At 41.1% G+C, this 24,880-nt stretch overlaps 3 protein-coding genes and 1 long non-coding RNA gene across 4 annotated transcripts in view; 2 read left to right on the top strand and 2 right to left on the bottom strand.

Annotated features, from left to right (window-relative positions):
• The first annotated feature begins 2,908 nt into the window (after nt 1-2,908).
• Nucleotides 2,909-9,174, top strand: ppm1na (protein phosphatase, Mg2+/Mn2+ dependent, 1Na (putative)). The gene is made up of 6 exons (XM_049577099.1): nt 2,909-3,523; nt 4,851-5,422; nt 7,947-8,064; nt 8,172-8,286; nt 8,386-8,449; nt 9,007-9,174. The coding sequence occupies exons 1-6, from the start codon at nt 3,118-3,120 to the stop codon at nt 9,037-9,039; spliced, it is 1,308 nt and encodes a 435-aa protein (XP_049433056.1). The 5' UTR covers nt 2,909-3,117; the 3' UTR covers nt 9,040-9,174.
• LOC125889265 (uncharacterized) lies at nt 3,415-13,498 on the bottom strand. Its single transcript, XR_007449436.1, has 7 exons — nt 13,360-13,498; nt 11,827-11,893; nt 9,697-9,852; nt 8,163-8,292; nt 7,881-8,033; nt 3,646-3,666; nt 3,415-3,513 (listed from the first exon to the last, which is right to left on the bottom strand). It is a non-coding gene; the product is annotated as an uncharacterized LOC125889265 (long non-coding RNA).
• On the top strand, nt 13,079-17,535 carry si:dkey-202g17.3 (4F2 cell-surface antigen heavy chain). Its single transcript, XM_049577094.1, has 10 exons — nt 13,079-13,226; nt 13,366-13,732; nt 14,992-15,156; nt 15,230-15,324; nt 15,421-15,498; nt 15,584-15,639; nt 15,731-15,923; nt 16,000-16,107; nt 16,192-16,254; nt 16,900-17,535. The coding sequence occupies exons 1-10, from the start codon at nt 13,194-13,196 to the stop codon at nt 17,290-17,292; spliced, it is 1,551 nt and encodes a 516-aa protein (XP_049433051.1). The 5' UTR covers nt 13,079-13,193; the 3' UTR covers nt 17,293-17,535.
• Nucleotides 17,536-20,439: 2,904 nt separating this feature from the next.
• Nucleotides 20,440-24,880, bottom strand: part of ptgir (prostaglandin I2 receptor) — a 31,518-nt gene continuing 27,077 nt past the window's right edge. Inside the window, exon 3 of the mRNA XM_049577444.1 lies at nt 20,440-22,987. Within this exon, the coding sequence (XP_049433401.1) occupies nt 22,700-22,987 (288 nt within the window). The 3' untranslated portion in view covers nt 20,440-22,699. The remainder of the gene's footprint in view (nt 22,988-24,880) is intronic.

Below are 24,880 nucleotides of genomic sequence, written 5' to 3' on the forward strand. Positions count from 1 at the left end.
GAGCCCAGCCACCCTACGCAGGAAACTCATTTCGACCGCTTATATCTGCGACCTCATTCTTTCGGTCGCTACCCAAACCTCATGACCATAAGTGAGGGTTAGGATGGAGCAGTAAATCGAAAGCTCGCCTTCTGGCTCAGCTCCCTTTTCACCATGACGCTCAGCCGCAGCACCCGCATCACTGCAGAAGCCGTACCAAACTGCCGATCCATCTCACGCTCCATTCTACTCTTACTCATGAACAAGACCCCGAGATACTTGAACTCCTTCACTTGAGGCAGTAACTCATTCAAACAACACTAAATGAGACAGATCATCAGTGAAAAAAAAAAAATCATATTTCTCTGCCTGGTCTATTCATGGATGTATAAAGAGAACTGGCTACAACATTAGAGGCGGGGCCACGCTCATTACTACAAAAGTTGCTCAGTAGTGCATGAAGTGCGTGGAATTACCCAGATCTTCCAAATCGTGGGGTCCACAGAGTGGGCACACTAGAAACTCACATCAGCCGAGCAGCTTATTTTCGATATAGCCCTACACTAACTTGAATGGGGACAAAAATGATTCAATCATGTGGGTCTTTGAGACCTATGAAATGTTATGGGACTGAATTAATCACATTCCAATTGGGAAACAAGTCATTCTGTGGGATTTTGACGCTCAAAAAAATTTATCCGCTGGTTTTCAGACGTCTCTTTTTCAATGTAAGTCTAAGGGAAAAAGTCTGTTGGACCCAATGGCCTCACAGACCTGGGCGTTGTAATTACACATTTGGACACTAAGTAAAACTGGCTTCAAAGCCTGGTGCTGCTCCGGGGGGCTTGACTCTAGTGCTTTGTAGTGCCACTTACCTCAGGTTAACGAGAACAACCAATCAGAGCAAAAGAGTTTAATGAAGCTGTCAATCATGTCAATCATCCTCATGTGTTTTCAGAAACATATTTTAGTGTACTGTTTAGCTGTAAAATGAAAGTTGGTCTGGTTGGTAGGTGGTCCTTGGTACCTCAGTTGACTATTATCCAACATGCAATATCCAAACTTAATTATTTTACAGCTACACAAACAGTACACTAAAATATGTTTCTGAAAACACATGAGGAGAGAAACAGGCAATGCAGCAACAGAATCTTGATTCCTATTTGATCAGCGCTGCCTAGTTTGACAGTTTGACCACAGTTCAGGAGCAGTGACTGACATGATTGACAGCTGTGTTAGAGACTCCTCAGCTCTGATTGGTTGTTTTCTGTGAGACGCAGTGGAAGAGGAGGGGGGGGCAGGGATATGATTTTTTTTTAATTTTATTTTTTTTACAGTCTATCTGTCTCATTTACTTCTTTCAGAATACGGTTTCAGCCGAAGCAAATATGTTATTTTCATAAAAGTTACCAACTGTACCTTTAACCAAGTGGGCTTTGCTACCCACACGAGTGATGTGATATAGACAGACACTTAATTTAACAATTCCATATTCGTATTCAAAAGTGGTGTGCGAATCATATTGAGTAAAGACAGTCACAGGGTAATTACATCCTGTGACGTCTAATTTGCTGTGTGTGTGCTCGGTCTTAATAAAGGTAAATAGACACACTGAAACACTGCCAGCAGAGGCCCTGATAAAAGGTTTAGTCCTACTTAAAGCTGGACAAGAACAAACTATCACACATATAGTCCTTAACACTGTTAAACCTCAGGGGTTCCTACATGTAAACCAGGCCAGGAGCTCCAAATACACAGCAGCTAATAAGATTAGGACGCGTGGCTGGGATGCAGGAAGTCACATACAGGGCAGGGTAGTATGTATGTAAACATATTACACAAATTTAGAAAGATTGACATTTAACCTGGGCAACTTTTTCTTCTTTCTTTCTTTCTTCTTTTTTATTCAATTTTAGGATGTATTTATCTTTTATTTTATCTGAATCACATTTAGATGTTTATTTTTAATATTGCTTTCTTAACTTTAGATAAAAGTTTTATGATACTGGATAACCTGAGTTAAGCCCAAAAGAGGTATCATAGTTGGTTAACCCATTGGAAATTTGAACATGTAACTTCCCAAGACCATTGGGGCCTGCATCACAAAGCAAGATTAATAAAGTAAAGCTTCTTCCTTCTGAATCTCGCTTTATGAAACAGGCTTCAGTTGTCATGTAAAGTTATGCATTCATATTTTCATTTCTTTTTAAATGTAATGACTTCCTGCCCATATTGGTTTAGCAGTTGTCTTTCAAAGTTTATATATTGATTATTTTACCTCAGAAACCCCAGTCTGGGTAAAACTGTTCAAACTCTCTTGGCTCATGATGACCATGTGACACGATCAAAAGCTCCAGAGCAGCTAGTAAACACACCTTGACACAAATTTGTTTTGTAAACTGCTGTTTCCAAGCTGAATAATTTACCCTGAAACTCTATTCTTCATGCATATTTCAATTCAATATACCCTGAGCTCCCCACAGTAAGTCCCATACCTCCTGTATGCAACAGAAGCAGTGCGCAGTGTTGTTCACTCAGCCTATTGTTTGCAATATTGTTTGTCTCAGCCATTAATCCCATGCAGACAGGTGTGACTGACTGGGATCCCTCTGTGTTGTTGCAAAATGTCATGCTCATAATCCATGCTTGTGAGGAGACACGGGTCACCTGGGCTTCCTTGAAGGCCAGGTGATTATCCCGCAGCGTTACACAGACAGAGGGAGGGAGGGAGGCAGTAGGTGGAGCAAAGGGATCAATCAACAGAAATAGATAGGCCAATAGAAGCACAGGGTGGATACAGGACAGGTAAAGAATAGACAGAGGGAAGACAGGAACAGCGAGAGGAAGACACCTGATGGTCTAATTGTCAAATTCAAAGGACATAAGAAGGATTCTCAGACTGTACCCACAGGGATGCAAAAATGGGCCTGATAATTTTAAACAGAAAACCAACTCAGTTTTTCATTTAACAGGATTCTTCTTATTTGAGGTTACTGTTTGTTTACCTGCTTGGGGTGGCACAGCTTAACTGCTGCGCTGGACCTGCTGCGGAAAACACAGGGCCGGAGGAGGGTCACCAGGAGGAGACGGGCTGCTGCCAGGTCGAGCAAGAAGCTTGAAAACAGGCTTCGCGGAGTGATGAAGACGGCCAGGCGTGCCAGCAATGTGGAGGTACCCTCCTTCCTCCGCCAGCTAGTCAAAGAGACGGAGAAGATGGTCACCTTCTTTTTCAAAGGGGGGCCCAGGGAAACTGGATCTGAGGAGGAAGACAGTTTTGATGACGACGACTCGATGCCGAGCCCATATCTGGATCGTCCCATCTTGGAGAAACATGTGTCAGAGGGGGAATCTCAGTCAGGGATGAGCTACGCTGTGGCGAGCATGCAGGGCTGGAGGGCTCAGATGGAGGACGCCCACACCTGCATGCCCCAGCTGACAGGAGACCTGAAGGATTGGGGGTACTTTGCTGTTTTTGATGGACATGCAGGCACCACTGTGGCACAGTACTGCTCCAGAAACCTGCTGGAGCACATCCTGGCAACAGGTACAGAACCATGAGGGGCAGAAAGGATGAATCTAATTATTCAAAGTGGTAAAAAATACATATATAACTCCTAGCACTTATACTGCAGCACTGAACTGAGCACTGAGTTTAAATGCACTTACTGTATGTTGCTTTTGCTGAATCTGCAAAATAAATAACGTGATATAATCAGGGAGAATCAGTTACGTGTAATGTTAACAAAATCATCATTTAAACTGAAAACATACAGCACTGACATTGCAAATATTTTGCAAAGAAAACACTCAAATTAAGTACTACTGGTATACTGAGAAACTAACACATTTGCACATTTGATGTCACTGTTTTTAAGCATAGAAATAAACTTGATTTAGGAACATAAAGTCAGTGAGAGTAGCTGATTATGAGCAGATTAATAAAAAGCTAGGTTTGAGGGTGAGATTATCTTGGAAATCGGACGTGCCATGTATGTGTATACAGTAATGAAAGCTGATAAACAATTAAACAACATAATGTGTTGCATATTTTTACATTAGAATGCTGGATATTACTGTTATTGCTGTTACTGTTCATTGGATCATGCAAAGTAGTGCCGAACATTCAGGGATGGAGCCAAACAAAACACAGGTGCTGATATATCACGTGTCAGGTTACCTATTTTTAGAGCTGTAAACTCATTGGTTGGCCATATGAAAAAAGATTAAAATCACAGTTACATGAAAGGCTGTAATCTTTAGTCTGAAACTCTTCTTACTGCTACCTATCACTCCCTGGAAAAAGCCATTTTTATGCTTTCTTGGATAAATGAAGATTTTGGTTCAAACTGTATTTGATAATTAAGAGTAAGAATCTTGTCGGCCATGTTATTGCACAATAACACAGGTGATGTCCTCTCTATGGTGGGTGTGTCAGTACCCTGACGTCCAAGGGTTTTGTTTCAACATTAGGGGGTAAACATGAAATTCTCGGTTTCTCCCTGGAAATTTGAAGCATTAAACACTTAATTTCCTGCATTCTGATGACTTCCCATGCACCAATTTGTGCCTTTTCTGCATCAATTTAAGGTGGAAATGTCTCCAAAATCATCTAAACAAAAGTCCTGTGCAGGGGTGGGCAAAAGCACATGTTCTAAATATTGAGGGAGCTGTGTCCCCTGTGTCCCCCCCAACCCCAACATCCAGAAAATCTACACCTATGCTGACTTGACTAAATGTTGGAGACAGGAATTTCACAACTCAAACACAAGATGAACCCCCAGTGTACATGGTACCTTGGTCCATGTGTGTTGGCCTCTAAACAAACAACATCTCAGTCTTCAAACCAAATGTTTGCCCCTCATTTCCCACAGGTGGAGTCACAGCAAACGAGGACCCCGAGCAGGTGAAGGAGGGGATCCGTGAAGGCTTCCTGGACATTGACACCCACATGCACAAACTGGCTCGCCAGGACAACTGGGACCGCAGTGGCTCCACTGCAGCGGCCGTTATGATTTCACCACGCTACATTTACTTTGTCAACTGCGGGGACTCCCGCACCCTACTCTGCCATAACGGCCAGGTGGTCTTCTACACAGAGGACCACAAGCCATTCAACCCCAGAGAAAAGGAGCGCATCCAGAACGCTGGGGGCTCGGTGACCCTGCAGAGAGTCAACGGCTCACTGGCAGTTTCCAGAGCACTGGGGGACTTTGACTTCAAGGAGGTGGACTGGAGGCCGCAGACTGAGCAGCTAGTGTCGCCGGAGCCAGAAGTGTACGAGATGGAGAGGACCCCCGAAGACGAGTTCCTAATTCTAGCATGTGACGGTGTGTGGGACGCCATTGGTAATGAGGAACTGTGCGCCTTTGTGCGAAGTCGTCTGCAGGTGTGCGATGACCTGAGGGAGATTTGCACGCAAGTCATTGACCTGTGTCTTTATAAGGTGAGAAGTCAACATCACAACAGGACACAGACAAGGTGCATTAAACTGTAAGAAAAGAAAAGAAAACGAAAGGGTTTGACAAAAGATTCTGATACCAACACATACACTTTAACCTTTGTGTGGTTAATCACTGAATGAGAAATAACTTTCAGATTCAAACACTGCACCAGGAAGGAAGAATCACTGGAACGGCAAACAGATCGGAATATTTTGCAAAAAGTTACATGAAAAAATGTGAGGAAGATTTGCCACAGGTACCTCAGCATAAAGGCCCGTGAAACAGCTTTGGCATGACCATGACCAGGTATAGGTATTTTTCAGCACAGAATCAAAGAATAAATAAGTAATGGTCAGTATCAAGAAGCAGTAAGGTTCAATAACCATGACAAAGATGGCGGCTGGATGAATGAAGCCATTCTATAATTTATGTCTCAAACTTCCATGTGAGTTAAATGATCCAAGTCAATCTGTTTTAGGAAACCATATATATTGAATCGATCATTTTGCAGACATACTGAAACCTTTTGATGCAAAGTTATGTTCCCACAAATGGCCTTATTTAGAGTTTATCAGAGCTGACGTTCCAGATTCTCTTTTAAGTCTTTGCCTCATACATGTTTCCTTAAAGGACAGATTAGACAGCACAGAAATATAATTGAACATTCTTAATTAATCTACTTAAATACATGCGCAGTAGTTGTATTCCTGTACTCTTATCTCGGCAGAACACCAATTCCTCCAAACTCAGCTCATTGGATTTTTCTGTGACGCACAGTGTTACAGCAGGTGGATTTATGAATGGGAAGCCTGAGGGCAAGTGTACATTGAGGCCAGGGTCTGAGGTGATGTTGTTATGTAAGCAGACTTCTCCTGCAGGTCTCGTTAATGCTTGTTAGTAACTGCACGTCTGAACACTGACGAGCCCTTAGCCTGGCCTATAAATAGCCGTATTACAGCATCATGGGACATGGGATAGGAGGGAAGAAATGCTACACATGGCTCGGATTAGAACTGAATGTGAGTCTCAATGTTACAGCTCAATGCATAAGGGCTCAGAGGCTTTATCCAGGCCGGATGGGCTGCTATTTATTTCACCTAAAAAGGCTTACTATACTGCTGAAAGACTACATGTTCTAGTACACCCTCGCCATGTCATAATCAACAGGCTGATATTTCTTAAACTGCAATGTGTGTTTGTAGTAGTTTGGCATTTCTGTACTGACATTGTTTGTAACTTATTGGCTAACATATACACCAATTGGATTGATCTACAATAAGCTAATATCTAGCTGATTTATCCTTCCAGAGCTACTTCACAGATGCATTTTTCATTAGCTAAAGTAATGTATTTGCGGATCAGCATTATCATCATCCAGTATAAGTACTCGACTGTGACATCATGAGAGACTGATAGCTTGTCAAAACAAAAACAGACGTCAGTCGCCTGCTATCAACAGGTCTATTTCAACAGACTTCAACTGATGGAAGACCGTGCTGCATTCAAACTTGTGCAGAAGCATTATCAGTAAAATTGACTCGAAGCATCAAAAGTAAAAGTGCTCATTATGTAGGCAGACAACCCTCTGCTAGATTATCCAGGGTTCCAAAACATGTTAATGGACAAAACTTAACTTTTCAAGGACCCATACTAAAATTTAATGAACAGATTTATATAGTTTACTTTCCTAAAATGTTAATTATTGTGTGAAAATCAACAGCAACCTTTTCTAGTCTAGTTGGTTATGTTTGCGTCATTATATGTTAAGTTATCCACAGAAAATTACAGTCACAATTTCATTACACACAACAAAATCCCATGACTTTTCCAAAACTTTCAAATTACCATGACTATTCAAAGTCTGGAAAATTAAATTATTAGATTCCATGACTTTTCCAGGTTTTCCATGACTGAACCTTGATTATCTTACTATTTCATGTTAGTGGGTTGGAAACACTGACTTAACCAGGGTGGCCACAAGACTCTTAAATTTAATGCTTTTAAAGACCCACTCAAGACAATTTTTTTTTTTTTAACAAATCATGTTTTACTTATTTAAACATCACAGTTAAGTAGTATATATGTGATCTTGTGCAAAGGTAAGTGTGAAATTAAACAACATGTTTGTAGTAAACACCTCACCAATTAAAATGTAAGACTATTTAATGACTTTTAAGGCCTTTAAGACTTTTTAAGGATCTGTAACAACCTGGTTAACACACAAGAAGCACTCTAATTTAACACCCTGTTGAGGTGGTGCTAATCTAAACTGTGTATTTTTTGCACAGTTAAACATACTGAATAACAAAGCCACGTGTAATTCATGTGCTCATTATGGGTTTTTCAAATCTTAATATACAGATTAACTGGTGTTAATAGTAACAATAAGTAACAAAACAAAAAATAACAAAAGTAACACAAGCTGTTGAATACCTCAAAAAATATAAAGGAATCAGTTACCTGCCACCACTGTCTACCTGTGCAGTGGCAGTGCTTCCTCTCTAACATGTCTGTCTCCCTCTGCAGGGCAGCTTGGACAACATGAGCATCATCATCGTCTGCTTCCCCGGCGCCCCCCAGGTGTCACAGGAGGCACTGCAGCAGGAGGCAGAGCTGGAGCAACAGATTGACATCAAAGTGGAAGGTGATTATGTGCTCGAGAGTCACTCTGAGCCCCAACAACAAAATAAACTACTGTCAGCACCCTGATTTATAATGGCATTGTTTTGCTTTGGCTATCACCTGTCACAGAAATAATCCAGATGATGAGGTCCAGAGATGAAGACCCTGACCTTTTGTACGTGATCAAATTCCTGGCTGCAGAGGAGATGCCTGGGCTCCCACCAGGAGGAGGCATCACCAGCAAGTAAGACTGATGAATTAAAAAAAAAATAATAATAAAATTTGAGGAATCAAAAAGAAATCCTTCAGACATTATACCACTGTTTCTCTCTTTGCATTGCAGGAGAGACTGTATCATCTCTGCATATCAGAAACACATCATGACTATCAGATCTCAGGAGCCAATGGTGAGACATATGAGTCACGGGACACAATTATGTGCCTAATTCTTACACAGTTTTCTAAGGCTGCACCCTTAGAAATATATTGAGGGTAGAGTAGACATTGAACTATTTGCTGCTGTCATGTGACTAGTTAAAAAGAAAAATGGCAATTATTTTTAGCTGTTACAGTGACAACACAGGTCAGTGGGGCCACAAAGTGTGTCACACAATAGTTTGAGAACGTCGTTTTGGCTTATTCTTACACTTGTGTTGTTTTATCTAACAGTCCAAAACCCAGATAAATAATATGCTGTACTTAATGAGTCAATTTACTGCAAACAAATAATTTACCAATTAATCAATCATGAAAATAACTATTAGGACTAATGAAAATAATGGTAAAAACTAAAGTAAATATCAGGGAATTTCTCTTTAAATGAACACAACCAATAAGTCATGACCTTTGATTTTTATAATGTCAGAAAGTACGTTCTGCTGTTTTTTAAGTAGCTCAGAAAAAAGGTTACGTCTACAGTGTCAGTGGTCGGTGTTGGTGACATATTTGTGTTATGATGTTTCAGGACATTGAAGGATCGGAGGAGGACTCAAACTAAAGCCGTTACCATGGAAACACAATCTTCACCAGCTGCACCATCTTCATGGAGACTAGCTGAAACAGACACTTTACAATTTAGATGAGAACTAAATTAACTATTTGTCATGTAATACCTTCTCTTTGACAGTTTGCTTTCCGGTCAATTTTAATGAAGTTTGAATCAAGTCCCCACTGTGTTGTTTTTTTTTGTAATATTGGCACTATATTTTTTGTTGTCATATAATAGATACATTATCTGCACATGCCAGAGGCTTAAGGCAGCTCATTTTACATGACTATGTGGCTGATATTGTATACAAAATGTGTGTGTGGAAAACAAATGATCTGACACTCTTTATTCTGCAGCAACAAATCACACAACAATAAACTAAATAGCATTTCACTCTTCAACGTGTGCTCCGCACGTGGGCTACAAAGTGTGTGAGAGAGTTTCATGATGGAACGCAGTATCTCTCAGTAAATAATTAGTTTGCACAATGCTGTCAGGGAGCAAGGGTGTCATGGATCGCAATGACTTGTTATAGCAAGAACATAAACGTATGCCATAAGAGAAGAAAGCCAGAGGGAGAGACACAAAAGGAGAAAGAAAGCAGGAGAGAGAGATGGAGGAGGGGGACAGAGAGCATGAGATGTTCCCAGGAATTAGCACACATACCTCATTAAATGTGGACCCCTGTGTCTCTTTAGAGAGGACGTGTGATGTGTGATGTCACCGTGTGATTTAGAAGTTGTTCTCGTGCAGGAAATAGATTTGTACAGAACACACTGGAAATATAGTGCAGGGTACTCAACTCTCTTTGCCTGGGGGACACTACAAGAGAACAAGGGCAAATAAACAAACATTATTCATATTTATCAATAAATAATTTGCTTGTTCTCAATATTCTATGTTTGCTTCACTCCAGTACACCAAGAGGTAAATCCAGATGCAGCATCTGGGGCCAGTTGCACAAAGCATCTTAAGTTAAGATGTCCCTTTAAATTAAAAAGTTTACTTAAGTTTTTCTCCTTATCTTGGTCTTACACTGAAGGAATTGCTTAAAGTTCATTAAACCATTGCACAGAGGACCTCAGGAACTAAAGCGCGGAAAAAAACACAAGTGACCTCTGACTGCATCTTGACAGCAACATGGCTGAGTTTATGGTGATCAATGAGAAAAATCAAGGCATCCTAAGGAGAACCCGATGAACACCCTTAATGATGAGCAATTGATTTTGCCCGAGTTGGACCACTCAACTTTCTGAAGCTCTTCCAGCCTCATTACAAACAATGATTGTGCTACGGTTTTATACAACGGGATGTTTCCAATCAGTTATTGGCGAGTTATTTCATGTAAACAAGTCAACAGTGTGCTGCATAATTCACCGGGTTCCAAACGCCCTCACCCAATTTGGTTTTCATGTCTTCTTATCTTCTGCCACTTTTTTTATTTTCAGGTCAAGTGAACATTCTAGCAAACGTGGAAACAGCAGAATTTAACTGCTGTAAAATCTCCTTCAGTACAGTAAATGCTTAACATCTTTCACTGATTAAACCTTTTAAGAGATTTTGTGCAATAACCTTAGGTAATTTCGTCAGCTAAAGAAAAACTAAACCTTAAGTGTCATACTTAGGGAGCAAACTTAAGGTTCTTTGTGCAACAGGCCCCTGGGGCTCAGCCCAGACCTCTGTAGGGTGGTCTGCGGGATCCTCAGCTTGCACTTTTTTTTTAATTATCAAAAATTTCATTTCTGATTTTTCAATGTCTCCTGGCACCATATTTACATTGAAAAGTACAAAAAACAACTTCCTGTGTGGATCAGTTCATACTTATTGTGAACTAAAAAATGTTTTTTGGACCACACAGCACCCTTACACGAGGCCATAAACTGAGTATCACTGGTACAGTGAGTTCAATTATTCTGAATTTAAATGTATAGATAAATACTATAAATGATAGACGAGGTAAACAGTTTATGTGTTTATGCTGCGAACTGTGTTTTTGACACATTTTTCATTTTACAGTATTACATTTGTGACAGCTACACCCACTTATTTAAAACATACCATTAGTTAAGTTTTATAGTAGTTTGGGATGCAAAATATTATCTAATAATCTGTTGATTAATTTATCAATTAATTTTTTTGTCTATACAATGTCACAAAACAGTGAAAAATGCCCCAAAGCACAATATGACATCATCAGATAGTTTGTTTTGTCCAATTAACAGTCAAATCTACAACCATGTTAAGTAATTGAACCACATAAAAGAATAAAACTGCAAATTCTCAAATTTTAGGAAGCTGGAACCAGCAAATATTTGGCATTTTTTGCTTTAAAAATCACTCACATGATTAACCAGGTGTAAAAAAAAAAAAAAGGGTTATCCATTAATTGCCTATCACACACAAGCACACAAAAAAGTACAATACTAGAAGATTAGATCCCACATTTTATGGCAATGTCTTAAAATTCAGGGGCTGGCTTTGAATTTACAACACTGCATTTCATTCAAACACTCAAACCCAAATAAAAGTTTGTGGGACATTCTTAACACAGACGGAAAACTATATAGCAAATATATAAATCACATCACTATCTACAATCTATCTACAATGTTATACTATCAATAATAAATGCACCATAGCTTAAGTCAAAGTGAAAACTACCTCTTGAGGGACTTTAGGGAGCTCTCTATGGCAGTCATGGGTTCTTCAGAATGTGTTGCGAGGGTGTGGCAAGGCTCAGCACCTCTGTATGAAGTGACTGAGCAGGGCATTTATTAGACACTGTGTGCTTCTCACCTCCTCACTCCTGACCAGTCAGATCACTCAATATTTAACTCAAGACGGCACAGCTCAGCTGGGAACACTGGTGGACAAAGATAAAGAAGAGTAAGAGGTGATAAAGAAGAAAGGACCTGAAACCTCAGACAGACAATGTGAGTAATGACTGTGACTGTATTTGGGTGATATTTAGATAAGTAACATGGAGACAAAGTGGTCCTGGGTTTGAGCCTGACGTGCTCAACTAGAGCCTCTCTATGGTCCCAAGACATACTGGGGAGCTAAGCAGCTGTTTACAGTATGATGGCCACCAGAGGGCCCCTTAACCAATAACTGCTTTCAGCTAAAGCTTCTATCTATAGACATTTTATAGGAACTGACAGAAATGTCAATGAATTTTTTGAGTTTTCAGAGGGTTTTATGAGCCAAATGGATTTTAAATGGTCTCAGTCCAAACTTTAAGACCACATCGCTAACATTAAAGGTCCAGTGTGTAGGATTTAGAGGTATATATTGGCAGAAATGGTATATTACATTCATAACTATGTTTTCGTTAGTCAGTCATGTTAGTCTACAGTGGCCCAGAACGGACAAATAAACACTGGCGATAGATAGTGCCATTCATGTTTTCGCATCAGCCCCCACTAAATCCAACACACTGGACCTTTAAAATAAAAGAGTAAATATGCAATAAATAGACTAACATCCATAAATTACCCATCGTAAATTATTCCAGAACGAAAAAGGGCAGCACCACAAAGAGGGAACCACAAAAAGTGTCCACAAACAAGGACAAGAGGCAGCATACCCAGAATGTGATGCCCTCATATGAGTACGCAGGGTCTCAGGAGTCTCAGGGTCTCTTTTGTTTAATGTTTTGTTTTGTGCAGTGTCATGATAGTTAAGTAGTGAGGTAATTTATTGTCTTTAAATATTGTCCTTAAGTTATTTATGTGTGCATTTGCTTAGGTGTATTTCGAATTGCCCATGTGTGTGAAAGAGTTTTTGTGACCCGTCATAGACTTGCAATGCAGGTGAATGGAGGACTAATTTAACAGTACATGTTCTGTGTAAAATACATTTTACAATACATTTTTAGTTTGGTTTAAGATATTAGGCTATAAGATTATAGTAAATGAAGACAGTCTTACTTAGATTTAGTGGGCATCTTTCAAAGTTACAGTCTTTTTACTGGCCAATCAGATGCCTGTGTGTCACCTGACCTGTGGCATGTCAAAGCAGTTAATTCAGTTAATTAAAACACCTGTGTAAAACAGGTAGCAGGAGAGAGGTGGGTGCAGGTCGGGGCAGAGCTGCATGCTGAGTGTGTCGTTGACTCCTGCAGCTCCTGTGTTGTTTCCATCTGTAGTCCCCCTGGGGTTAACATGGAGCCAGCTGAGAAAGAGGCCGCTGATGAGGTATGGATAGACCAAACTGACAGGGCCAAACAAAACAAAACAGTTGGATAACTCCTGTTTGCTGCTGCTTGAGTGTCTGCATGCTTCTCCTAAATGGAATTAAACCCCCTTAATCTAAGTGTATGTCACCCACCTGCAGCCGGGCAGGATGCCTCTGAACGCAGGAGCAGACACCGGCTACGGCAGCGTGGCAGGCTCCGGGCTGTCGGGTAGTGTGGCCGGCCTGGAGTCGGCCCCTCTTCTCGTCCCGGAGCCTGAACCGGAGAGATTCAAGCAGTGGCAGCCGCTGACTAAGCAGGAGCTGGAGGCCGCGGCGGGGGGTCCGGGGTGGAGGAAGGTGCGGTGTTACCTGGTGCTCATGTTCTGGCTGGCCTGGGTGGCAATGCTCGCCATCTCCATCGCCATCATAGTTATGAGCCCCAGGCCGGTTGTGACGCCGCTCAAGTGGTGGCAGAAGGCTGTGTTCTACCAGCTGCAGCCCGCCGAGAGGTCAGGGGGCATCAATGGTGAGGAAATACACACATCCAGGGGCGGAACAGCGGGGTGGAGTCTTTTGTCTTTTGGGTCCTGCACTAATGTGTTCTCAAGAGCCCCAAATCTTTCAGTTTTTCTATGAATACATCCAAATTTGTGACATTGTGTTCTGGTTTTAGAATGATGAAGATGCCTGAAAAATGATAAAACAGGATGTAGGCTCTACAGGATTTTTTTCCATTGTGCAACTCATTTTTTTCCCAAATGGGGCACAGACTTGTAGGCATTCTGTCATCTCAAATGGCATGAAAGAATGATACATATAGCTGCTGTATAGCTGGGAAAAAATCTCCCTGGAGGAACATGCCCCGTACCCAGGAGAGGTCATGAAGCCACAGACTTAATCAGCGGAAATCCCCTTAACGTTAAGAGAAAAACAAACAGTAACATGCTACAGATATATTGTGAACGCTATCACAAAGTTTTCATGGTAACATTTAGTCTTGATGTCTTGTCAGGGGCCAGATTAATCTGCTTGGGCGTCCAGGGGGCAAAAATATGAGCTGCTGGTCCCCTTTTAATCTCCACTTCTTCCCACTCTCTGTGCAATACATACAGTTTATCTATGCTAGAATACTAACTTGTACCAGATTTGCTGTGTGGTTATTTGATTAAATGCCATAATTCAAGAATGTGCAAGATACAAAACTGAAATAATGGTTTTGAAAATTGATTTTGACACAGTGGCCTTTAGAGCCATTAACATGTTAGATGAATTATGGTTTTAATTGTGCATATTCCCAAACAAATTTCCAGTTTAATCAGCACAAACCAGTTGACATGGCGTGAGCTTGGAGCTGTCCAGTCTTCAGAGAAGTTTTCAGGTTTTTTGCAAGGTAGTCTTGCTCAGCCATTGCTTATTGGTGGAGTTTCCAGTTTCTTCAGTGAGGTCCAGCTGGCTGATATTAATCTGTTATGTTCACTCTGCATGAGGATCAAGAAAGAGATTTTATCAACCTTTAACAATCCCAAAGAGGCTCCCTGATTACTGAGAACAGTTGTGTAATGCACATTAATAAAAAAAAAACCAGACTACTACATATATTATGAGCATCTGCCACAGACAACATGAAGCATGAAAAACAACAAAAAAGCATACGTAATAAAAGTATAAATGAAATAAATAGTATCTACAAAATGTTTGGAGACAAAAATAGAGTCACGAGATGAGGAAGTTGAACAGAATGACTTTCCTTTGAAATCCTAACTGTAATGTTGATTCTCTCTCAAGCGCTGTGTGAGCAGCTTCCCTACCTCAGGTCCCTGGGCATAGGAGCTCTAATCCTCCAGGGTCTGTTTGACAAGAAGGCGTCTCCTTTAAAACACAATGCGACTGGTGAAAGGGTTGGGACTTTGCCTCAGATCCAGCATCTGCTCGCTGAAAGCAACAAAGCAGGTGAGTGAAGCACCTCTTTTTGTCGAACAGCCTGCACAGGTAGATCTTAATGACCTCTTCATTGGTCCTGCAGATCTCAAAGTGGTGTTAGACGTCTGTGAACTGGATCTGTCGGGACCTCGGGAGGTAGCAGGAAACGCAAATGAGACAGCAAACCTCTCAGCCACAGTACTTATAAAACCTACTCTCTGGTCATGCTATTTAATCCTGTTAAATTCTCAGAGATGCTGGATTTTCTAAAACACGGCGTTACTTTTTCCACAGCATGCACTCCGGTTCTGGCTGGAGCAGGGTGCGGCAGGCTTTGTGATCTGTGACACTGATGCAGCATATTCAGAAAAGGTAAAATGATGCTCATGCACGTGTTTTGTATTCTGACAGGCAGAGTTTCCACAAACTCGCATCCAATAAAATATTTACATTTCAGACTCTGCTGGAGTGGAAAGATGTCTTCAAAGAATTCAGTGGTGAAGAGGAGGAAAGGTATTGTTATACATGCAGTGGAAAGATTTTCATTTCAGCAGTTAATTCTGAATAAAGCTTGAAAAGAATGCCCATCTGTGTGTATCTTCAGGATCGTGGTGGTAAGACAGACAACAGATGTCTTGCAGCCTCTGAAAAACAGCCAGAAAAACGTTACACTGGTGGATGTGGTCATGAAGTCAATTCTGCCACCTTCACAACACCCTCAGTCTGCTGCAGATGTCGCTGAAGCCATAGAGACACACCTGCAAAGACAAGACGAAGACATATGGACCGGCTGGACAGTAAGACATATGCATGTCAGCTGACGATTAATCTGATTGATAATGCACTAACTGAATAATATACTATTTACTGCAGGTTGGAGGTAATCCATCCCATGACCTGAAGAACTTACTCCTGGTGTTGACGATGACTCTGCCAGGATCACCTGCAGTGCAGTATGATGAAGACATCGACCAAACACAGGTGGAGTCCCGCTCGAGACTTTGAGTCCATAAATGATCGGTTTTGCAAGTTCACATTACCAAATAAAACTTTTCTCTCTCACAGAATGCATCTCTGAAAATCAGCTCTCCACAAGAAAACAAGGACAAAACACCAGACAACCATAAAGTGAGTAACAGAGCCAGATGTCCCTCTGGAAATACCTGAATGAGACTATTTAAAGGAACAGTGTGCAAGATTTAGGGGGATTTAGTGGCATCTAGTGGTGAGATTGCAGATTGCAACCAACTGAAACTTTCCCGGTTAGAATTCCTTCAGTGTTTTATTGTTCAGGAGGTGTTTACTGGGAGCTGAATCATCCACAGAGGTCTTTTCCTCTCCACAACAAAGAGACCTGGTGATTGAAAGCATTAAAAACACTGAATAGAGCAGTTTGTTAAAAAACAACAACAAAAAAAACCCCTGTCATTCAGCAGCTTCTAACTACGGTGGCTGATGGAAAAAAGCAACCAGCCCTGTCTAGAGCCAGTGTTCGAACTGTCAGTTTTTGGCTACTGTATAAATATGGTTGGTGCAACATGGCGGACTCTATGGATGAGGACTTGCTCCCTATGTAGATATAAACAGCTCATTCTAAGGTAACAAAAACCATATTCTCATTTCCACACTAAATAAAATGCTTATTTTTCATATGTGTCCCCTTAAATTAGACACACTGAACCTTTTTAATTCATGTAAAGCTGCAGATAAAGACACAGACCATCAGTTGGGTAGGTTTTATTTACAGTAACTGTCTCTGCATCCCTCCCTCAGGACAAGGAGAAGAAGAAGCGTTCAGCTGTCACTCTCTTCACCTCCCTCAGTCACTGCAGAGCCAAAGAAGAAGCTCTCCTGTTCGGCAGCTCCACTTTCCTCCCCTTCAATTCTTCCACCAACTCCTCCTCCTCCTCCAACTCCACTCTCCCCTCTCCACCGATCCTCGCCTTCTTGCGCTCATGGGGTTGTGTCCACTTCCTCATTCTGCTCAACGTCGGGCCTGAGCCTCATGTCCTGGATCCCGCCTGGGCCCCGAGCCTGCCCAAAGCTGGAGTGTTCGTGAGCAGCACAGGAATGGACCGTTTGGGGTCGACGGATCTGGACACGCTGGAGCTGCGGCCCCATGAAGCCATCCTCATCAAACTGTTTGAAGCAGGAAGCTACTCATAGAGCTTCTCTGGAGTCAGTTGTGAGGACATGGAGTTATTTCAGTCTTCCTCTCAAAGAATGACAGGTGTCTTGACACGAATGTTTTTAATGTTGTGATGGTATGTGCTCACAGGTCACTGAAAATAAAATAATGGTTCTGTGTTCTTTGGGGCATCTTTTGTTGTCAGGATTGGAGGCTGTCTATTGATCAATGAATAGTTTCGTTATTGTAACAAAGTTTGCTGAGAAAACCAGTTGAAACTGCTGATGAGGGGGTTTTAAAAATATTTTTAGTGACTTTACAAGCATACGTAAACCTACCTTGCATGTAAAGGGCACAAAAGCAAGTTGGGATCTATTCATCCATCCATTTTTTATCTGCTTATCCGGGGCTGGGTCGTAGGGGGAACAGGCTGACGTCCCTTCATGCAACACTTCCCAGCTCCTGGGGGATCCTGGGGCACCCCCAAACCAGATGAGATATATAATCCCTCCTGCATGTTCTGGGTCTGCCCCAAGCCTCCCGCAAGTTGGACGTAGCCGAAACAATGGGAAGTGTCTGGGAGGTATTCCGGTCACATGCCCAAACAACCTCAACACCTTTCGGCACAAAGGAGCAGCGGCTCTACTCCGAGCTCCCTCCAGAACTCCTCATCCTATCTCTAAGGTTGAGTCCAGCCACCCTACGGAGCAAACACCCCAAAGCTCATGACCATAATAAACGCTCAAACAATATTTTCTACAGTCTTAAAGTGCTCAATAATACTTGAGGCATTATCAAGATTTGTACATTTTGACGGCTATCTGCACCATTTTTCGTGTGTTTTGGATTCCTAGCAGCTTTGAAATAGCAAAATGGTGACTCATACCTGCATTTGGACTGAACAAAAGGATGCTGCATGTGAGTTAAGGACGGTTTGAAAGGTGCTAAACAAAGATCAAATGCCTGTGCAGACTGTCTGGTCTCCTGAGGTTAAAGGAAAGCTTCACCCCAACTGATCAGTGGTATCAATTACTCACCCTGTGTTAATGTTGAGTTCGGTAAGAAAACGTTTTCTCACATGCCTCTGGTAAACGAAGAATCCAAAAACATTTTTGATCAGTCAAAGTCAAAGGGGACCACTTTTAACAACAGCACAACTATACCAAATCATCCTTTTAATAATTCTCACACAGCTCATGCTGTATAATCCAAGACTCATTTATCCAGTTGTATGCTCAGCGCTTACCAAACACATGTATTTTAGATAAAACCATTAGATTAAAACACTTGGGCATAAATAACACAGGTGCACTTTTAGTCTCTGCATGACGCTGTTTAGGTGGAAGTGTTTTATATGTGACAGTTTTAGTGTAACGGCACATTTAGGAAGTACATGCGGTCACCTTTACATCAGTTCATCATAATGTTAGCCTTTGTTCACCAGAGGCATTTCTTTTTTTCTCACTTTCATCATGGGATGAGTAATACATGCACAGATGTTCATGTGGGGGGCGAAGTATTCCTAGAAGTATTCTCCTTGATTTCGAAACAGACATAGAAAACATAATCAAAGATGAAAACACATCAAAGATACAATTCAAAATGTTTGATTTATGTCTAAGGAGTAATTTGCTTAACATGTGGCTGGTGGTTTGAACAAGTCCCTGCTGCACTGGTGTTGCAATAAATCAACCACATCCTAATTACTGTAGTATGTGAATTCTTAATATCTCAAACTCTGTGGGCGTTTTTTGTTTTTTTGTTGTTGAGTAGCTCAAGTCCGGGAAGCAAATGACATTTTGCAACTGCTTTGATTTACATTACATTAAGTTTATCCTTTTTGCCACCATGCTCTCACTGACATGTATTTGCCTGAGGAAAACTATGACTTAGAAATACACTTCCAGTTGTAGGAGTGTGCTTTAACCACAGAGTGGTGCTACAGTACCAGCCACTGCTCTGCTGCTCTTCCAACTCCAACTTTTACATGAGACTTTGAGGTCAATGTGTCCCTACATCAGGAGATTCTAAAGACTGCAAACCAATATTAATACATAAAATGAGACAGTTTACATAATAAGCTGTCATCATTCAGCTCTCACAGTATTGTTAATGTTCCCTGTCATTTTAATGTGAACTAGCCCACCTCATTTCTGCAGCTCCAAATGTAAATATTTATCTGTTGGTATTAACACTTTGTGTTCTCTGAATTACACATCTGTGAGGATCTGTAAACACATCACATTTCAGAAACGTATCACCCCTTTCACTTCCAAAGAACCTCAAAGAAATGATGTGTCATTTCACAGTTTCCAGCAATGCAAACGACCAGTGTGCTTTGCTCTGGTTGCGTCATGACTTCAGTTAATTTATTCGTGACACAAATATAGAGGGGTGGGGTACACCCTGGACAGATTGCCAGACTATGTCAGGGCTGATACATAGAGACAGACAACCATTCACTACGGACAATTTAGAGGTATCAATTAACCTAATCCCCAATCTGCATGTCTTTGGACTGTGGGAGGAAGCCGGAGTACCCGGAGAGAACCCACGCTGACACAAGGAGAACATACAAACTCCGCACAGAAGCGCTCCCACACCCAGGATTGAACCGGGAACCCTCTTGCTGTGAGGCGACAGTACTAACCACCACACCACTGTGCCACCCAATGTCACAACCACATTTATCGATTTCCAAAGTCAACAATCAATCACAAGAACCACTGACTTACATTCTGACAACTTCTACTTCCATCTAAATCTTGATATACTGGAACATATTTTGGTAGTCTTATAACTTAATGCTTCATTTTTAATTGTTTTACACAGTAAAAGATGCTTTGGACATCTCCAGATGGTTACAGTCTTACAAACGGAGCACTGCATGTCAAATAAATGTTTTTACTGTAGTCATGGTTGATGTTAGGGGTTGTAACCAGACAAAGACAAATGACTGCCTACACTTAAACACAACCGTCTTCTGTTTATCTCGTCACTGCTTACATTTCATATACACAGCAAACATGCTCAGGTCTCATGACAGCTAAGAACTATACATGAACTGAGTTGGAGAGCAGTGTGTGCGTTTCTTTAAACATGTAGGGCTGTTAAACATCACGAAATCAGCATAAACATTTCTCCTTGGGAACATACACGGACAACTTGTTTTTTTCTTACGTCAATATTTTATTTCACATGAACAAAATGTGTACCATATCATGTATACAATTTTCTGTTTCTAAAATTGTATTATTTCATTCATTTTAATAGACTTAAATACCCTCAAAGACCACATGTGCAAGTGGTTATGTGTCTGACTAATCTCGGGTCATGCATGACTGAGCACTGAAGCAAAAAAAGTGAATGTGCATCACAGCCAAAAAAACTCATCACCCTATCTGTCATCCCTATACTGCTGCATGCCAAACCAGCACAAGGATACACAACATTATAGCACAGTTAAAAGGCATAAATACACATTTAAATGCAATTTACTGTAAGTCACAACAACAACAAAAATTCTCACAGTGCATTTTGCAGCAGCAGACTTCAACATTCACAAGCAATCATCATAGGTAGCTTAGAAAACAGTGAGATTGAGAAGAAGGGGTAGAGCTAAACGTTTATGCAATACGAAGACAATATCGGCAGGACAGGAACAGGAATTAACCCTCTCAACCCGCTCTCAAGTGTTTTCCCTTATTCGAGAAATTAGTAAGTTTAAATGGGTTTTTATTCTTTTTGTAATCATTAAATTATAGTGTTGCCTTTTCTAATGTATATTTCTTTGTTGTTTTGTTTTGGTTATTGACTCAACTTCACTGCCAATGAGGGCTGCCCCTCAAGTATCTCTGGAGAATAAATAAAGGTTGAATGAATGCATGAATGAATTGTTCAGTCTAGAAGATTAGAGTCAAACATCCAGAGAAGTGGGTTAACTTCAGATCAACTTCAGCTTCAGTTGAAACTGACTATTTTTGCTTTTAATTTCTTGCATTTTAAGACTACTAGAGTGCTTCTATAATTTTTACAGCAGGTTATTTCTTTTTGGACAGATCACAACAACTGAAAAGAGGAGATTTCAGTCTATTAATGCTAATACATCACATGCAGTCTGTGCAGGTGGAACAGTGCTGCACTGTGGGAAAGATAAGTACTCTCTGAAAGGAGCAAAACCCATTTTTCAAGACCATTTTCACAGGTACAGTGTAAATGTAACTACTTGACAGACAGCCATCAAATCTTCTCAAAGCAGACGATCATGTTCCTGAGAAGATGAAGCTCGGTGACTGTTGGTAGTCCCCTGATTTTTTTTTACCTGAATGCCACCCTGACACTGAGATGCTTGCCATATTTGGCACAGTTAACTATGGTGCTAAGATTATGAGATTACTTCTTAACTTTTCATTTAGCATCATCATCAGGTCAAAGTCTTAATCTGTTCAGTACTCTGGTTCATGACAAAATACCTGCTAAACTGATGACATTCCTATCAGTCAAATGTTAGTGAAGAAAAAGGCCTTTCAGACCAAATGCAGTTTAAGCTGCTCACATCATGCTGTAAATGTTTTGCTCAACGTTGCGAAACGACGTCTAGGCAGGTCACAAGCCACTGGAAAGGGGTTTAAGAGTGCAGTGGTGCCGTTGTCGTATTTAGTTTAAAAAGGCCCAAAATGTGTTACACTGAGATGGTGAACACTATAACTGCTAAAAATTAGCATGCTAGCATGCTGAAATTAGTGCTCAGCTCAAAGCACTTCAATGGGCCGCTAGCATGGCTGTTAACTTTTAGTTTTATGACAAAATTAACTATGCTTAATTACAGCCTGCTAATGGTTTATGTTTGGTGAAAACTTTTGATGATGGATACATTATAATTGTGATCACAGAAAATTAATTTAACATCAACCCCAGGGATGACCAAAAAATAATGTCACTGAGTGTGACCTGCATCTCATGTCATACTGTAGATGAGAATAATCCATTAGTAGAGTTACCTGGCTGTGTCTTAAAAAAAAAAGGCGGAGAGAAAAGAAGACAGAATACATTCATGCATTTTGTACCCATATAGTTTTTACCCGAGTGCATATACTCTGATTTTACAGTATAATGTTTATAGGCATGATATGGTTTGATGTGTTCCTTAGTGCTAAGTTACAGTGCTGTTAGTTTTATGGCACAACCCTCTTTGCAACTTTGAAACAGCCTCCATCAGTCAATGAAAATTCAAGACCTAGTGCAATCGTTTTTTCCAAAGTTCATGAAGATCTCCACCGTGGCATCTACTTCTTTGTCAAAGTCTGTGTGCCTTAAAATGGTGAGCGCAGGAATCCTGTTTGCAAATGTTCAGGTTTCATGTCATAGATTTGCTCCAATGTTTTATCAGACATGATAGCCTCCCAGCCTCCAGTCCCCCCCACGCAGCTGAGGGCTCCTATTGGGTCACAGAGGTAAACTGGAGTACGCGTTCGTCTGTGGAACTGTCACATCTGGGGGGTTGCGCTGTATGTGATTGTCAAGGGGTAAAGACAAAGCGCACTGTGCTGTCGTCTTCACAGCTCTCCTGCTGAAGCGGCAGCTCAACAGAGAGCAAAGGTGGTGAAACACAGACTTGCGGCAGATGATGAAGACCCAAGGGTCCACGATGGGGTTGAGGGCGTAGAAGCGGAAGGCTGTCAGGTTCTCCGAGTCGCCACAGAACGGATGAATGGCGTTGATAAAGCCTGCAATCTGTAAACAGAGAGAGTCGAGGTTAGGCACAGTCTTTACTTTTTGTAGGTTACAAATGTAAAGCCTAGAATATACAAGAGAGTTGTGTCTTCTGTAAGACCTCAGTCGCAGAGTCCTGCTGGTTTTCTGTCCCTGATTAGATAACCAGAATGAGAACCAGCAGGACTGTCTGTCAGTCATGTTGCAGCGACATTCTGGCGCTGCAGAGCTTTAACCTTTGCTTATCCAGAGCAGGTCTTTTTCCACAATCACCCCATGGAGGCTTCTGAGTATGCAGTTTTATCTTTAGCCTTGTCCCAACATTCTTGCTTTCTTCTCACTATCTGTCCTCAGCCCTTACACCCCATCGAGAATGGTGCCACCATGTCTTCAACTCCGCTACTCACAGCCACCTGCTTTCTTTAAAAAAAAAACTTCTCACCTTTCTGCATTGCTCTCAAAAATCCCTTTTGTGTTCTCTCCTTTGCTTAGATTTTGCCGGTGTTCACAGAATACCATCTGGACACTAGCTCTGACACTTTTGCTTTTTGATACTGGTCATTTTGGTGATGTACTGTATTACTAGGAATAGGAAGCTGTGTAAAGCACTCAGTATAATGGTATATAAAAGGGTCTTTGGGCAAGATTTAGGGGACATATTGGCAGAAATGGAATCTAATACGTATGTTTTCTTTAGTGTATAACCATCTGAAAATAAGAATTAATTGTGTTTTCATTACCTTACAATAAGCCGTTTATATCTACATAGGAAGTGGGTCCATGTCAGCACGCACAAACCAAACACTGGCTCTAGATAGGGCCATTCACGTTCTTGGTTTTCCCATCAACCACCATAGTTAGCAGCTCCAGTGCAACTAGAGCATTACAAAACTCATATTTTCTAAAGTAAAACTGCTTAATTTACTGGTTTTACACTGGGTCTGTTTGTTTTGGAGAGGAAGAGACCTCTGCCAAAGTTATAAGAAAAAAAAAAGGTCAGCACAGATTAGTTGGAGATAGGCTGGCGGCCCAACCCTGACATGCTGAACGGCATCAGAGAAACTGATTTGAAATGCGAAACTGCTGTAAGCACACATTAAGTTATAAGAGACAAAAGGTGAGCAGGCATTTGCAGGCACTGGACAAGCAGGCCAGCTATGACATGTCAAAAAGCTTTGGAAAAACACTGGTTTTAATCACCTGGTCCGTTTAGTTTAGAGAGGAAGAGACCTCTGCGGGCAGTTCAGCTCCCGGTGAAAACCTCCTGGACAGTTAACACTGAAGAAATTCTTACCAGGAAAAGTTGAAGTTGGTTGCAATTTGCAATCCTCACACTAGATGCAAATAAATCCCCCTTAATCTTACACACTGGACCTTTAAATATTACAGGACAAGATGGGCATTATAGCTCGGTGTCGTCACACACAGAGCTCATTTTCCTTGGTGTTTTGTTAGTGTTTTTTTTATGCCGCCCAATTATGAGCAAACCAGGATGATATACACGTGAAATTACAAGAAATGCTCTGTCAATTAATCTACTGAATGACAATTGATCATCATATATCTACCAAAGTTATCTAACATGCTGGTTACAGCTTCATAGACATGACACTATGCTGCTTTTCTGATTACATTTGACTTTTTGGACGACTGACTATAAACAGAATGAGAAAACTAAAGCTTTGTATTTGGCTCTGGTTAATGCTGACAGACATTTGACATTAGTTTTGTCATTTCAGTGACCAAACGATTAACTGTTCAATCAATGAATTGATGGATTAATCAAGAATATTCAATGTCTAACTTGTTCACTCAACAGTTTTGGTAACCTATCATACCACAAGTGTAAACATTTTGTCTGCAGGATGGAGCCAAATCGAATCTAATTCAAGCCTCTGTAACAGCGGAACATGA

The sequence above is a fragment of the Epinephelus fuscoguttatus genome, linkage group LG5 (assembly GCF_011397635.1).
Source record: "Epinephelus fuscoguttatus linkage group LG5, E.fuscoguttatus.final_Chr_v1".
NCBI classification, from domain to species: Eukaryota; Metazoa; Chordata; class Actinopteri; order Perciformes; family Serranidae; genus Epinephelus; species Epinephelus fuscoguttatus.

What these genes read in the sequence shown, in the direction of transcription:
- ppm1na (XM_049577099.1), top strand. Translation starts at nt 3,118, where the DNA reads ATGAAGACGGCCAGGCGTGCCAGCAATGTGGAGGTACCCTCCTTCCTC. An exon ending in GATTGACATCAAAGTGGAAG is followed by an intron (nt 8,065 to 8,171) that starts GTGATTATGTGC and finishes CACCTGTCACAG; the next exon opens with AAATAATCCAGATGATGAGG. An exon ending in GGAGGAGGCATCACCAGCAA is followed by an intron (nt 8,287 to 8,385) that starts GTAAGACTGATG and finishes TTTGCATTGCAG; the next exon opens with GAGAGACTGTATCATCTCTG.
- si:dkey-202g17.3 (XM_049577094.1), top strand. Translation starts at nt 13,194, where the DNA reads ATGGAGCCAGCTGAGAAAGAGGCCGCTGATGAG. An exon ending in ATGCAGCATATTCAGAAAAG is followed by an intron (nt 15,499 to 15,583) that starts GTAAAATGATGC and finishes TTTACATTTCAG; the next exon opens with ACTCTGCTGGAGTGGAAAGA. An exon ending in AGTGGTGAAGAGGAGGAAAG is followed by an intron (nt 15,640 to 15,730) that starts GTATTGTTATAC and finishes GTGTATCTTCAG; the next exon opens with GATCGTGGTGGTAAGACAGA.